The sequence below is a fragment of the Lygodium microphyllum genome, chromosome 25, assembly GCF_053477565.2.
Source record: "Lygodium microphyllum isolate KBCC chromosome 25, Lygodium_microphyllum_v1.1.10, whole genome shotgun sequence".
NCBI classification, from domain to species: domain Eukaryota; kingdom Viridiplantae; phylum Streptophyta; class Polypodiopsida; order Schizaeales; family Lygodiaceae; genus Lygodium; species Lygodium microphyllum.
Window position 1 is genome coordinate 12,267,102 of NC_141159.1, and position 16,609 is coordinate 12,283,710.

At 36.0% G+C, this 16,609-nt stretch overlaps 1 protein-coding gene across 2 annotated transcripts; it reads right to left on the minus strand.

Moving 5' to 3' along the window:
- Nucleotides 1–13,020: 13,020 nt before the first annotated feature.
- Nucleotides 13,021–15,382, minus strand: LOC148013920 (ADP/ATP translocase-like). 2 transcript variants are annotated; one of them, XM_087666826.1, is made up of 5 exons: nt 15,232–15,382; nt 14,629–15,139; nt 13,941–14,315; nt 13,797–13,840; nt 13,463–13,692 (listed from the first exon to the last, which is right to left on the minus strand). In XM_087666826.1, exons 2-5 carry the CDS (start codon nt 15,124–15,126, stop codon nt 13,611–13,613), a joined length of 999 nt encoding a protein of 332 aa, XP_087522952.1. In that variant the 5' UTR covers nt 15,127–15,139; nt 15,232–15,382; the 3' UTR covers nt 13,463–13,610. The 2 variants fall into 2 exon arrangements, with proteins under 2 accessions (XP_087522951.1, XP_087522952.1); XM_087666825.1 differs by lacking the exon at nt 13,797–13,840 and having other exon boundaries at nt 13,021–13,692.
- Nucleotides 15,383–16,609: the final 1,227 nt, after the last annotated feature.

The following is a 16,609-nucleotide window of genomic DNA, read 5'->3' on the forward strand; positions in this document are numbered from 1 at the left end:
GCTGCAAGAGGCAAATGCCAAGAGTTGGGTGTAGCTTTTGGAAAGGACAAACATTGGATGACACCCCTCCCCTTTTTCTTATGCTACCTCTCATTCCACCTAGTTTAGTAGTAGAGAGAGATAGCATACATGTGTGTGTGTGTGTGTGTGTGTGTGTGTGTGTAGAGAGAGAGAGTAAAAGGGATATTTTTTGTTACATAATGAAAGAGGGAAAGAAAGGAATTCAAATTCAAATTTAATTTGTGATATACTATAAGTTTAGATTGCCCTTTAGATATTTAGGTGAAAAATAATATATAATAGATGATGGTCACATATTAGATTAAATAATTAAAATGGTATTAACTAGAATCTAATGTACTATCATCACCTATAATGAGAATAAGAGGATGAAGAATGAGACAATTTGTATATTTTGAGATGGTTTGTAGATAGTTACTAAAAATTGACTATATAATCACCGATTTCTTGTAAATATTTGTATATTTTGGGATGATTTGCAAAAAAAATAAAATTATTATTCTTCTCAATCTAATGCATTGCATTAACCTAAAGGACAAATAATAGTTTTCTTCACCTATAAATTTTTTTTAAAACTGTACTCCAACCATTAAGGAAAATATGGAGTCAAAAGGGGCCTCATAAGAAATTGATTAGGAATCCTTAGTCTTGGATTAGTTCCTCTTCCATGGTAATCATTACATGCCTTTTTGTCCCCTAGCCCCCCTATATTCCTAGACTCCACCCTATCTTTTGTGGTAGAGCTTACTTGGAAAAAAGGGGGTCTCCCTTTCTTTTCACCTTAGTAACTAGCATTTTTAATTCTCCAAGATGGGACTATCGCCCTTCCAAAAGTGCCACATCAGTAACTAGGATCTATTTTTGTACCAAAAAGTAAATCTTTTAAAAATTTTATAAAAATAAAAGTACTTTAAAAAAAAGGTGCCTAATCATATTCCAAGTTGAAATACTTATTTTTTATATTTTTTATATTAAATCAGCTAATATATTTTAATATCCACACATGCGGTACCTATCCACTTTACATTCCACTACTCCTCCTAAGTGTCACATCAATAGGTCGGGATAGTTATGACTCCAAAATGTGATTTTTTTCTCTCCTCATAAAAAATGGTCTTTTCCATCTCTAATTGTACCTAAACATATGTATGCATCTAACCATTTTTAATGCTCTTTTTTGTCCTTTAACTATTATAGGATTATGATAATCACAACATTTTATCATAAATTCACTATGAAAATAAGATGCTTTTTATTTTATTGTGGATTTTATCTATTTATTACATGATCCGTAACTTATAGCATGAGTGCACACATATGATAATGGTCGCATTATGCTTGGGAGATAGATGGAAGGATATGAATGTGCTTTGTGATGTGGTGAGCAGATTATTATATAAATAATTGTTAGGTAAATCTATATAGTAAGAATAGTTAATGATATGTATTTATATGATATTTGTATTATTAAAATTATTATTTATTTATAAATCAAAAGTTTAAGCCTTTCTAGTGACAATTTTAAAAGAGTCATTGGCTTTTACTATTAAACTATTTAATTTAATACAATTAATATAAATAATATTAGAATAACATATTTTTATTAAAGTAATATTTTTAAATAAAATATTTTTTGTATTCTTTACATTTTTCATTTTTAGAATGATTTTTTAGCTTTCTTTATAAAGGCAATAAGATCACATAATGCAAAATAGGAGAATAGGTTTAAAACTTAGGTTTGTTATTTCTCCCTCATCTGAAGTCAAAATTTAGAGCTTTCAAAGTCATTTTGAAAAATTTGACACATTTTGGATGCAATGGTAGTGCCAAAACACTATGATTTAGAATAGAAAATTTTATACATCAATTGTAGTAAGCTACAGAAAATCTCTTAATATATAAAACTCTATAGTTTGATTGACAATTTTGTGTTCTTTTAATTAGATATATGATATGAATGTAAATAGCTATGTAATCAATATTTTATGATAGAGAATAGCAAGACACGGCTTTTGTCATAGCCTGGGAGGTTGGGTCTTATTGTATATTTTTCTCTTCTTCTTTGTGATTTTGTTAACTAATCTAAATTCTTTTATGTTTAATTCATTTTTTTTATTTTTAAGATTTAATATACTAGATTTTCCATGTGGTCCATGTTACAATATTAGTATTAGAGCTTAGCTATGCTCTAAATTTTGATCATTTGGCATATTATGCAAAGACAAGTACTATGGCATGATCAATATCTACAAGGTAGACCATTGCAATCAAAATATACGGTCATAAAAGCTAGAGTCATGCCTCTCGTGCTTCAAAACCCTCAATCTTATTACTTAACTATGTTGATTGGTTTATATTTCTTATCTCTAGTTTTTGAATAGAGTTATTTAATTTTGAATGATTATATGGGTTTCCTAAACTCCAAAATCTCAAAGTTGCCATCACGACTATAGTCCCAAATCCTCTTGTGGAGCTATTTTCCAGGTACTATTATTTTTTATCTCTTTAGAATTTGAGGATGATATAAAGACAAAATTTTTAGAGATTAAAAAGATCTATAATTCTTATTAAAGGAAAGTTTTTCATGTTCTAAATATTTTGTTAGATAATTTAATCTTAAAATAAACTTGAATCCATATATCACAACAATAAGTAGAAATTTATGTTTTGACAAACTTTGGGTTCTATTCTTTCACTTTTACGTTGAGAATTAGCAAGCAAGTAATAAGGGGATGATTTATAGCAATTTTTTATATCTACAACTCTCTAGTTATCATTTTAAACTGAATTTGAACACTTGGAAAGTTATTTGCCTCTAAAGTAAACCTTTAGATTGACCCAAACTTAGCCAAAAATTTTAGCTCAAACCTGTATAGTGATGTAGTTTCTCATCAAAGTAATTTTTAGTTTTTTAAAATTTATATGTATTATTAAAAGTAAAGTTGTAGCTTATTGAAATAACTATAACTTATATTTGATTAATTATGCATAGGTTTTAAAATAATCTTGGCCAAAGTCAACCTCAATCTAATTTTGTAAATTTTTTCCAAAAAATGCTATCTTATCATTTTGAAGTATTGATTTAGTCAATTGTTCCTTGTTTTTATATCATAATTAGTTAGATGCATTTCATAAATCATTGAAATATAAATTTGTATTTAATATATAATTTTTAAATTATAAATGATTTTTTGAAAAGTATGTTTCAATATTAAGATTTTCATTAGTTAAATTTTACTTCAATAACCAAAATAAATTAAGGTTTATATATATAAATTGAGTAACTATTATTTATTTGATCTATCTGCTACATGGATATTATATTATTTAATATTTTCAAATTTTATCTGAGAATTATTAAAAAGTAAAATATATTGATATTCTTACCTAATAATTGTCTATCACCCACAATCACACTAATATTTCACAAGCATAGATTTGTGAGATGAGACAATGCTTTGTTGTATAGAATCAATGGAACCTTATTCCATAGGAAGGTGCAGATTCATTGCATGAGGCAACATTAGCATGAGATTGACCACCTTACACTTTTTTGTTTTTTAAACCTTAAAAATGTTATAGAATTATGATAATCACATTATTTTATTAAAATTAACTTTGAAAATAAGATTATTTTTATTTTGTTATAAATTTTATCTATTTTTCACATAATTCATGACTTGTTGTATGAGTGCACATATATGATACTCGTCACATTATGATTGGTAGATACATGGAAAGATAATAATTGGCTTTGTGAGGTGGTGAGTAGATGATTACATAAATAAGTTTTAGGTGAATCCATATAGTAAGCATAATGTATAATATATATATTCATATAATATTATGCATTATTAAAATTTTATCTATTGATAAATTACAAGGTTAAGCTTCTTTAGTGATATTTTAATACAAATATTATCAAATTAATAAATTTAAGATATGATTTTATTAAAATAATCTTTCTTTATCGAATGCTTTGCTACATTATTTATGTGGTTTATTTTCAAAAAGGTTTTCTAGCTTTCTTTATAAAGTTAACAGGATTGCACGCAAAACATGAGATTAGGGTAAAAACTAAGTTTTATTGTTTATTCCTTATCTATATTTAAATTTAGAGCTTTCAAAGTCGTTTTGAAAGGGTACGTTCCAGACGCGATGATGATGTCTAAACATCATGATTCAGCACATAGAATTTTCTACATCAACTGTAACAAGCTATAGGAAATCTCTTAATATAAAAAACTATGTAGTTTGATTGATATTTGTATTTTTTTGTAGTTAGATATATGATATAAATGTAAATAGCTATGTAATCAATATTTCATAATAGAGGATAGCAAACCATGGCTTTTATCATGGGTGGGGATTGGGTCCTATTGTGTATTTTTCTCTTGTTCTTTGTGAATCTATTAACTTATTCAAATTCTTTTATGTTTAATTTAGTTTTTTACTTCTAAAATTTAAGATGTTACATTCACCAGTGGTTTGTGTTACAATACAAAATCAATATTATACTAAAAACTTAATCTACTACATTCTTTCTTATGCCTTATATTTCCTAATAGAACTACTTAAGGATATAAGCAATCGTAAGTGAAAGGTGAATCTACATGTTTGTGCGGATGAAGAGTATGCTAATACAAAGTCCCCTCATAGCAAGCACGGCCTAGATGTAACAATTTCTTCCTAACATGATTTAGAAGGAAAGAAAAATATTGATCTTTGGGTAAATGGTTCATTATATCCTAATGATCCTAGCACTAGGTTAAATCCACATTTTAATTCCACTTATTCATTGCTCGTTTTTATCCAGAATGGTGAAAAATATTTAATAGGTTATTGCAAACACTTAGATAAAAATATTCATATGCGTTAAAATTATCAATTGATGTTACATAATGCTCATTAATCTTTGTTACAATCCCAAGGTTCTTTAAACGTATTGTAAAAATCCCTGCATGATCAAGCAAACAAAGTGTAGAAGCTTGAAGAAAAATTAAAGTACTTTAAAGGAACAATAGATGGCAGAGGACACATAAAGAAATTCAAAATTGAAGGAGGAGAATGCTTCACTAAAGTCGCTATTGGAGTAGATGAAAAAGGATAAGAATATTGTAGAAGCAAAGTTGTAAAGGTGCAAGTGAACTCACATGGGTTATAAAGGAAGGAAATGTCGACTATTACCAATGGTATAGCTATCTTTGAATGATAGAGCATGAAAAAGACGTGTAAAAGCATTAAGGTTCGTCATTTTTACTATTGAAAGGTAATCTAAAATTAATGCATTCCCTAAAATCTCTTGTTTAAAGGAGCTTCTTCGATGATGCTAGAGACCAAGATGATGGTCAATAGATGGAGCTTCTAAAGGCATTCTTAAACACACACATCTGGTTGGAATTTTAAGAGATGTTTGACATCAAGCACTCAGCTTTACTACTTTAAATGAGGTTCTTATAGATGTTCTTAATAGTTTATTTGTGGAAAAAGTTCAAATAGCATGTGATATAACCAAGGTTAGTCGACAAGGCTATGAGGCCATATATAGTATGATAGCAAATGCATTGGCTCGTAGAAAAGTAAAGCATATGATTTTGCCTCATCCATTTCAGTTTAGATCTATAAGAAAAGCCCAAAACACATCTATTGCTGATTCAATATGAGAATATCTTTTTGTTACTAACAACATGGGAGGTTTTGTTTCAATCTTAGAGTTTGTTAACGAGCTTAATGAGTGCCGAATCATGAAGGGATGCAAGTTAGAGAGGGTGGGTTTTACAATGGTGAATTATGCCATGGCTTATGTGAAAGATAATATGCTTGTCCAACGATTTAGTATGTGGTCAGAAAATGAAATTTGAAGTGCCCAAAGAGATCCATAATATTCTCTTGGAACGCATCTAATGTACTTTGTATCAGGATATAATTTCCAAGCAAATAGATGGTGAGAAGCTCTACATGAAAGGAGTCAAAGAATTCAACATAAATTGGCACTAGGATTGCAATCTCAAGTCACTAAAGTGTATGCTCAATTGTGACACTAAGTCATTACATCGCTACCTTGTCCATTTTGCATGAAAATAAACAACTCTTCTAAGGCCATGGATAATATTGCATGAAATAAAGGAGCACTTGTAAGAAGCTGGGAATAGCAAATAAGTGTTAATAATGTTGATATTATGCCATGTCACATTGACATTGGTATGAAAGGAGAGAAGATGTAATTTTTCACATCTTTTTGACACATTAATACAATTACAGTCTTTCTCTCCCTTCTTGCTCACAGCTTCTATGGCTTCTCCTTCTTTCTTGTCTTTCTCTCTCTAAATCTAGTCTTTCTCTCTCCTCGTCACTCTTATTCTCTCTCTTCCTGCAGTCTTTCTCTCTCCTCTGCAGTCTTCTCTCTCTTCTTTCTCTCTCCCTGGTTCTGTTCCGTTTGATCCTGGTGGATCTTGTGATGAGTCGCTTGCTACTACTAATCGTTCTATCTCTATGGATGCTTGGACGGGATCTAAGAGCCCTAATACACTTCGTATGAAGGGAAGCATATGTGGAAAGCCAATGTTCATCCTGATAGATAGTGGCAGTACTCACAGTTTTGTCAATAAGTCCATCATGGACAAGTTGAATTGTGTTCCCACAGACTTACAACAGCCCATTAGAGTACTAGTGGCTAATGGTGAAGAGGAAATCAGCACACAGATTTGCCCACAGGTTTCTTTGCAGTTGGCTGAAAATTTTGAAGTCAAAGTAAACCTAATCACTTTGGAAATGGGGCCCATAGATATTGTACTTGGTTGTGATTGGTTGATGACATTAGGCAGGATCACTATGGATTTCTCACAGTTATATATGGAGTTTATCTCCAATGGACAGCTCATCCATTTACAGGGGATTCCTAGTAGATCTGATTTTCAGCTTATCACCATTCAACAACTCAAGAGAGAGTACAAGAAGCGCTCACAAATATTTGTTTTGCATTTGAACAAGGAAACACAGGATCAGTCCAATAATTAAGCAAACCATCCAGCCTTGACAGCTCTTCTTGAGGAGTATAGAGATTTATTTGAAGTACCTACTTCATTGCCTCCTAAGAGAGCGGTGGATCACCCCATTGATTTAGAGCCCAACTCAAAGACAATCAATAAGCCACCTTACAAATTATCAAAATGTGAACGAGAGGAAGTAGCCAAGCAAATCAAAGAGCTTCTTGAAATGGGATTCATTGAACCAAGTTCTTCACCTTATGCATCTCCAGTCCTGTTAGTAAAAAAGAAAGATGGATCTTTCAGAATGTGCATTCACTACAGGGATCTCAATAAGATAACATTGAAGAACAGGTATCCTATGCCCAGGATTGATGATTTGCTTGATGAGCTTAAGGGGACTCGATTCTTCACGAAGATTGATTTGAGATCAGGGTATCATCAGATTCGTATGCGAGAGGGTGATGAAGTCAAGACTGCTTTTAGGACTGATCGTGGGCTATATCATTTCTTAGTGATGCCATTCGGGCTTACAAACACTCCAGCTACCTTTCAAAGCCTGATGAATAAGATCTTGCAACTTTTCCTCTTTCAGTTTGTCTTGGTGTTCTTTGACGACATTTTGATCTATAGCAAGACTTTACATGATTATTTGTCACATATGAGGAAGGTTTTTGATGTGTTGAGACATCATAGGCTTTTTGCTAAGGAGAAGAAGTGCTCTTTCATGCAGACTGAAGTGGAATACTTGGGACATATAGTCAGTGAAAAAGGAATACAGGCTGATCCCAAGAAGGTGCAATGCATAAGAGATTGGCCAACGCCTACTACTACTACCTCTCTTAGAGGATTTCTTGGTCTATCTTCATTCTATCGCCGATTTATAAAGCATTATGCGGCAATTGCAGCTCCTTTGACTGACAGGTTGAAGAAGGAGGCTTTCTTTTGGGATGCTCTTGCAGATAGTAGCTTCAACCAGTTAAAGGAACTACTTACTTCTGCTCCTATCCTAGTATGCCCGGATTTCTCCAAAGAGTTTACTATACAGTGTGATGCTAGTGGCCGTGGCATTGGGGCTGCTTTGCTTCAGGAGCATGGAGTAATTGCATTTGAGAGCCGTAAGCTTACAGATAAGGAGATGGCCATGAATGTTTATGACCAGGAAATGTTGGCTATCCTACATGCAATCAAGAAATGGCACCATTACTTATATGGCAGCTGATTCAGAGTACATAGTGATCACCGGGTACTCAAGTATTTCCTTACTCAGTCAAATCTCACTCCAAAGCAACGTCGATGGGTAGCTACATTACAGAATTATGACTTTGACATCACTCATACAAGGGGCAAAGATAACATAGTGGCTGATTCTCTTTCTCGTATGTGGGCCTGCACAATGTCAGCCATGACAGAACTACATAATGATTGGATTGAAGAATTACAGGAGGCCTATCTTTTAGATGAGGAATTCAGCCAAATCTTTCAGAAATTACAGCAATGTCTTATGGAAAAAAACTCGCATTACCAGCTTACAAATGGTCTTATTTGGTGGAAAGACAAGATTGTTATTCCCTCTACCTCTTCTTTCAAGCGGAAAATTATGGAGGAGTTACATTCTTCGCCTTTAGCTGGACACTTGGGAGTTTTCAAGACTTATGACAGGATAAGCAAAAGCTTTTATTGGAAAGGACTGTGGAAAGATGTCAAGGACTTCGTTATGAAGTGTATGCCTTGTCAGCAAAATAAGGATAGCACCCATAAGCCACGAGGTTTGTTACAGCCATTGCCTATTCCTACGGGTAAATGGACTCATATTACTATGGACTTTATCACTGGCTTACCTACTACTAAGAAGGGGTGGAATAGTATTTATGTGGTGGTTGACAGACTCACCAAAGCAGCTCATTTTATCCAAAACAAAAATTCAGTTTACTGCATCTCAAGTGGCCAACCAGTTTATGGAGCATATTTTTAGACTACATGGATTACCGCAGGTGATTGTCCATGATAGGGACTCAAAGTTTATGAGTAACTTCTGGCAAGCGGTATTTACATCTATGGGCACTAAGTTGGCTCCATCTACAGCTTATCATCCCCAAACTGATGGACAGACAGAGAGAGTTAATAAATGGTTGGAGACTTATCTTCGCCATTTTTGCTATGATGTCCAAACCTCATGGGATTCTTGGTTACACCTGGCTGAGTTTGCTTACAACAATTCCACTCATGCGAGCATAGGAGTTTCACCCTTTGAGGCTTTGTATGGTTACAAGGTGCCCTTATCCACAGTCATCTTTAATGAAAAGATCAATTCTCATGGGAAGGAAGAGTTGGAAAGAATGCAGACCCTTCTTCAGCAATGTAAGGTGAATCTAAGGAAGGCTCAAGATCAAATGAAGATGTATGCTGATGAGAAGAGGAGGCCTTTAGAGTTTCAAGAAGGAGAGCTGGTTTTGTTGAAGGTGCCCAAATCCAAGTACTCTACGTTGAAAGATGGATCCAGTAATAAGCTTGCCCACAGGTTTTATGGCCCTTACAGGATCCTTAAACGGATTGGAGATTTGGCATACAAACTAGAGCTTCCCTCTTCTACAAAGATTCATAATGTCTTCTATGTTAGTCAGCTCAAGCCCTATTATGGTGATCGAGTGGATATAGTTGATGAGCTGCCACCTATTAATGAAGATGGTCTTGTTCAGTACATCCCAGAGGCTGTTATAGGTCAGCGTGAAAAGAAGCTTCGATCACATTCTATTGTGGAATATTTGATCAAATGGAGAGGTTTACCATCTGAAGAGGCTTCTTGGAGACCTGATTCTATATTGGATGAGTATCCATACTTGAGGGAGACATTGGTGGCTGAAGCCTATTGCTTATGGAGCTAGTAATGATGTAGACTGGTTCACGACAGCACGCTGTTTTAGAACAGTTTTTATCGTACCTAATTTTCAGAATTAAGCTATCTATATGGGCTTAAAGTACTCTTCAAGAGCTTCGTTTTGATATATGGTACATTTCATTTGGACACTTCTATCAAAAGTTATGGCAGATTTGGTACAGCAGGGACTGTTTATTCAGCAAGCTGTCTACTTTATTCTGGGACTATTTGTTGAAGACTTTATAGCTCCATTTGCTTCTGAAGTACTTCAAATCATGTATATAGTTGGGCCTTACTTCCGTTCTTCAAATTCAACTCTTGTAATGGTCATTCTTCATTCATTTCCCATTTGTAAAGCTGTAAAACAGAGTAGTACTCTATTCTATCCATCTCCTCTCTAGTTGTTTCTAGGTTTGTTTTTTAGGACAAAAACTTTTGGGAAGGGATGGATTGTAAGAAGCTGGGAATAGCAAATAAGTGTTAATAATGTTGATATTATGCCATGTCACTGACATTGGTATAAAAGGAGAGAAGATGTAAATTTTCACATCTTTTTGACACATTAATACAATTACAGTCTTTCTCTCCCTTCTTGGTCACAGCTTCTATGGCTTCCCCTTCTTTCTTGTCTTTCTCTCTCTAAATCTAGTCTTTCTCTCTCCTCGTCACTCTTATTCTCTCTCTTCCTGCAGTCTTTCTCTCTCCTCTGCAGTCTTCTCTTTCTCCATGGTTCCCTCTCTGACAGCACTAACCTGCAATCGAAAGGTGCCACCAAATAGGTCACACCTTGACATAAATTGAAAAGACATATTTTCAATTAACATTAAGAATGTCTATTTTTATATTTTTTGTTGCCTCATGCGTATATTTAACAAGCTGTTGAAGTTGTGTGCCAATTATGTACACATAATGAAGCCTTCCTCTAGACATGAAGTGGCTATTGAGAAAATTGAGGAGCTATTTAATTCATTAGATGTATATGGAGGCAAGTTTAAGATTAAAAAGAATAAAAAAACATTAGGTCTAACTTATAACGTAGCACAAAAAATATCAATGAGTGGAATGAAGGCAAAGAGATTCTTGAGCAATATGATTGGCAAGCCATCAAAGTTAAATTGGGAGTTGTGGAAAGATTTGTGCAAATATAGTATACATTTGGAAAGAGACCCTAGTCTTAAGAATGCTCAAGTCAAAGTTTGGCATTCTTTTGATAAGCTAGTGGTATATAATGCTAAAACCGTCAACAAATCATTCTACTCAAGTTGAATACAAAGCTAGTTGTCAATGCATGGGAAGAAATCAATGTCGCCCACTACATGATACATCTTCAACTTTACTACTTACATGTTTTTTTATATTTGTATAATTTGACATTTCAAATCTAATGTCAATGCTCTATACTCTTGTAATACATATTATATGCTCATGGATCATTTTTTTGGAGAAGTACGCATCTTTCGAAGTGTGGAGCACCCAAGATATGGAGAAGTCTCATTATCAGGATTGTGATGCATATTTTAAGAACACTTGCCATGGAGGTGATTGTGTCAAGAAAAGCTACATCATAAAAATATTCAATTGGTTTTATAGATATACCTTCGGTTGCTTCTTCAACACATTGAAAAATACTGAGGCTATTGTATTGGCCAAATCTCTTAGGTAAAAATTTCAAGCACATAACAAAGAAAGGTGATGAAACACACTTGTAGTGAATACGCACGCAACATGGTGCATACCAAGTCAAAGGGAAGGGTCAAAATGGGCACATATGTAAAATCACGTATGAACTCCCTAATACTAGGTTACAAATAAATAGAGCTCTTTTAGTTCATTTCTTATTCCATACTTCTATTTTTTTCTTTCTTCTTCTCTTCTAATCCACCTCATGACTCGCACCGACAAGCAAACCGCACAGTGACATCTACTATTGGACCAAAGCCAAGGGCAAGCATTCACTTGTCTACCATGGCAAGGCAAAAAGATTCCCAACTTTATCTGAATGGTTGACTCCAACAATGCAACTTCATCATCTAGTAGTCCCCCCCCCCCCCCCCACCCCCCTTCCCACACCAAAAAAAAAAAAACCCATCCAAAGGTTTGAAGACCCTAGCTTTTATAGATAGTACTAGATTTTTCTGTCATTCCTTTTATCCAACATCCATTGGTAAGCACACGAGATTTCATGCCTCTCATAGATCAAGTGATGGCAAGTGAAGAGTTACTACTAGCTCACCATCGTAGAAGCATATTGAGGACATGTGGTTAACCTTCAAGGAATAACCAAGAAATGAGGCTTGGATTGAGTATGGATGGTGTAAATCCATTTGGGATCATATTAGTATGGACATTGAAGTAGATTGTTTGGTAAGGAGTGATCTCACTAAGGATGAGTTGAATTTAACATAATTGTGGTTTTCCACATGAACGTAACTCTAATGAGTCTCACCGCTTTTATTTCAACATACTTTCTAAATACATCCACATGTTAACTATTGATATAATGACGATTTGTCACGTATGATGCATAAGCCTTTATATATCTCATCTCCTATATTTCAACTTACTTTGTGATTACATCCACACCTTAACTATTAATGCAATTATGATGTCTTATATGATACACATGGATGTATTTGTTTGCAGTTTGCAGATTCTTATTGAAAGTCAAGTGCATCATTTGACAAGTTGAGATTGATGTCAAACAAGATCTAATTGTTACACTACATCTCGCCTCTTATTTCTTATCGAACCACATTGGTATTTATATGGATCGAGGGGCAACGAGGCTTTGAATCCCTCCACAGCCAAGTCCATCGACTTGCCGATAGAGGGCATGATCCTTTGTGGCAACTTGCCGATAGAGGGCATGATCCTTTGTGGCAAATTATAGAGTACCCACTAGATCTCAGTTACACATGCATATTTCATTCGAGAGAATTAAGAAAACATTAGAAAGGCAAATCCTCCCTCATCCACTTCTTACCACACATATTGCACCAATATTGGACAAAAACACAGAGGGTTATCATTGCATGACTGCATAGTGATAAGCATGGTTTGCTTTCGGACTTGTAAGCCATAGGATGTAGAACATGTTTTAATGATTAAGATTCTCAAGAAATTACAGTAGTGGTGCTTGTAAAAAAGAGCTTAATGTCGTTCATTAAGTAGAGGGGATTAGACATTATTGTTGATATTTCAGTTCTTTTCACTTATATTGAATCATCATTGTTAAAAAGAAAGAGGTTTATCATTGCTTTTGGACTACTAAGCTACAGATGACACAGAATTTTTGCCGAAATTTTTAAGATTCTGTCGTGGCATTCACAGAATAAAGACTTCCAAGCGGTAGGGGCTCAATTTGTGTCAGGAACAGTAAGATGTAGGTAGGTAGGTAGGGCAAAAATGGTGCAAGGGGTAGAATGGGAAATAACGAGAGAGAGAGAACAGGGCAAGGTAAGTTGATGAATTGGAGCGCCATATTGGGAGGAGGATCAGAATGCTTTAGCCACCCCCACCTGCAGAGCCATAGGTCTTTCCAAAGAAAATGAGCTGCAACTGGTCATAGCCAGCCAGGACACCCGCACCGGCCACAGCACGGAGGATGTTGGCTCCAGCACCCTTGAAGAGGGAGCGGTAGCCTTCCTTCACCAAGATCTGGTTGAAGGCATCCAAGGAGCTCTTGTATTTTACAGCCTCCCCAGATGTCATCATCATGCGCCGCCTCACAGTGTCGATGGGATATGATGCCAGCCCTGCGCCAATGGTGATCCCCCAGCCCAGTAAGAAGCTGGCCAAGAAGTTTCCCTACATGTATATGGAGGCATGATCAGATCAGATTATTAATTATTTCTTATATCAGCATGCAACTTACTAGATTGCCCTGTGAGGATTCGGGCACACTATAATACCATTTCAAGCTATGGCTGATCTTACTTCTCTGATTAGAGCCCAACTACAAGAAGGATACATGCAAAGCACTGCAACGAATTAATAACATCCCTTCCAAATTGTCTGAAGAAACACATCATAATTTTAGAAGATGAGGTTTACACCTCTAGGTTTCCCACCAGCACCACAGGCTTCAAGGAATCATACATGCCAAAGTAGAGACCCCTATAAACCACAATTCCCACACATGAGATGTTGAAGCCGCGATACAAGCCACTGACACCATCAGTGGCCAGCGTCTTCCTGTAGACATCAATGAGGCCATTGAACTGCCTCTCACCACCTCCTTTCTTGGCAGCCTTGGCATCATTCGCCAGGCGGGTTCGTGCATAATCCAATGAGTACACAAACAGCAAGGATGATGCACCGGCTGCCCCACCAGATGCCATGTTCCCTGCAAACCATTTCCAGTATCCATCCTTGTCCTTCTTGAAGTTGAACATGCGCTTGAAGTGATCCTTGAAGGCAAAATTCAAGGCCTGACGTATAGCATATGCATTAGACAATGTGCTAATCGATTAGCATGTTCAATTCAATATAGTTTACACTTGTGATTCCATAATTTATGATACTGGTTTTACTGAATCAAGTGATACTCTAGAATCTACCTGATCATCATTCATTCCTGGTGCCCTTAAGTTTCTACTAAATCAAGGTAAAACTATTATATTCTACCTGATCTTCCATAATTCATGATACATATATGTAGATTCTACTGAATCAGGTGATTTCACTGATTAAGGTGCAAAGAATTTTACCAACATCAGGACAAGTGCTCTGTATATGGAATACCTGAGTGGGGAAGTAGCGCAGCACATTGGCCAGGTTACCCCTCCACAGTGACGCCGTCCCTTCTTCTCTAATGGTCCGGGCGAAGCAGTCGCCGATGCCCCTGTATGGCTCGCTCAGGCGGCCCGACTTGATCATCTCGTCCTGGTTCTGTATGAGTAGCTTCACGCGCTCGATGGGTGCGGCAGCTGTCTTGGAGACGGCGGCCGACACCCCGCCCATCAGAAAGTCGACCATGAAGGTGGACCCGCCCTTCTTCTCCTTGGTCTTGTGCTGCTCGGCGGGGGTGGCAACGAATACCTGCCTTCTCTCTGCACCACTACCACACACAGACCTATGGAAGAATTGGTGCGTGCCCAGGGTACTCCCCCATTGTGAAGTAGATAATCCATTTCTAAATATGCTGCTACTGCCTCTGTTGCTGTGCTGCAATGGGATTATATGCCCCGAGGAGATCTTCCGCAATACGCTAGGAAATCGCAGTTTTCTTTCTTCCATCATATGCAGTAATTACCTGCTTTACAACACCGAATGTCATACAATATTGTGGTGATAAGCAAATCTAATAAATAATGCTTGACAGAGAGAAGCGACGATTATTCCTACCGCTTGAAAGGGAGGCTGATGTTCTCTCTCCCTCTCTCTCTCGCCGTGTCTGTGTCTGTGTAGTGCTTCTTCTTCTTGTGAAAGGCCAGGAGATGCAAAATTCTGCCGTTCCATTCGCCGCTACACGAGGACTCTAGTCTCTATGTAGTAACTAATTCCTACTTATATATATACACACACACACCCTCTCTTCTAACCAACCCCAACTGCCTTTGGCCCATGGGCTTTAGTTGGCATGCTTGTCCTAGCCGCATACCTATTCATTGGTCAAATCATTAACCCCGGCTTCCAAGTTCCCACTACGGTGCCCGCCTCGTTACTTATGTTCTACTACGGAGATCTGCCCCCTAAAGTGACGGAATCACTTTACATTTTGGAGAAATAACAAATGCAAGATCATGATGGAGCACAACACCCACAACTCGCAAGAGAGAGAGCGAGAGAGCGATTCTTCTCCCTCATAGTCCAAAACCATCATTAATTCCTCTATGCATTGAACTCCCTAATCTTTTGCTCAAGTAATCACTTCTTGAGGCCAATAGCAACTTCCATGGGCAAAATTCTTAGGTTTTGAGAGCACTCCATTGTAAACCCTCATTAGTACCCACAATGTGCTAATAGAAATTGGCACTAAAAAAACAAGCTTTTTGGCTTAGTGTTAATGAATGCGCCTCTAACCTTATTCCAATAGTTTGAGTGCCTTGATCCTTGGCAATCCCAAACCATCACTAATTCCTCTATGCATTGAATTTCCCAATCTGATACTCAACTATATCACTGCTTGAGGTCAATAGTAGCTTCGTAGGCAAAATTATTGGGGTTCGATTGTACTACATTGTAAACCCTCGTCACTACTCACAAGAGCTGATAGAGATTGACAACAACAAAACAAGCTTTCTAGCTTGATGTTAATGTCGTACACACTAGAGGGAATATCCTTAAAAATAAGAATGTTATATATGAGGACCTTCCCAATGCATGTTTTAGGTATTTATGTAAAAGAGTCGGTTCCAAGAAATGCATAAAATGAATAAGAAAATATGACTAAAGCCATGATTGAGGAAACCATAGCTGTAACTTAGATTTTATAAAAAGAAAGATATGTAATAAATAGCAAGGCATACACCCCTTGCAATGGTGGTGCAATGTACTCACCCCTTACAATGGTCGGAGGTCCAAGAAAGGAGTCCTCAAGAAGCAGATTTGATGAATGGAAAAAAGATTGTGGCCCTGTTATTCCCACAACTTTATATACCTCCCCCCTCTCTAACACTAAGGCCTTGATGCTTTATTACAAGCCTACAAGACTAAAGAATCTTTGTCCTCAAAGATTGCAATGAAATTTACAAAGGATTTACAAAGTTCTTGTAAGAAAGTA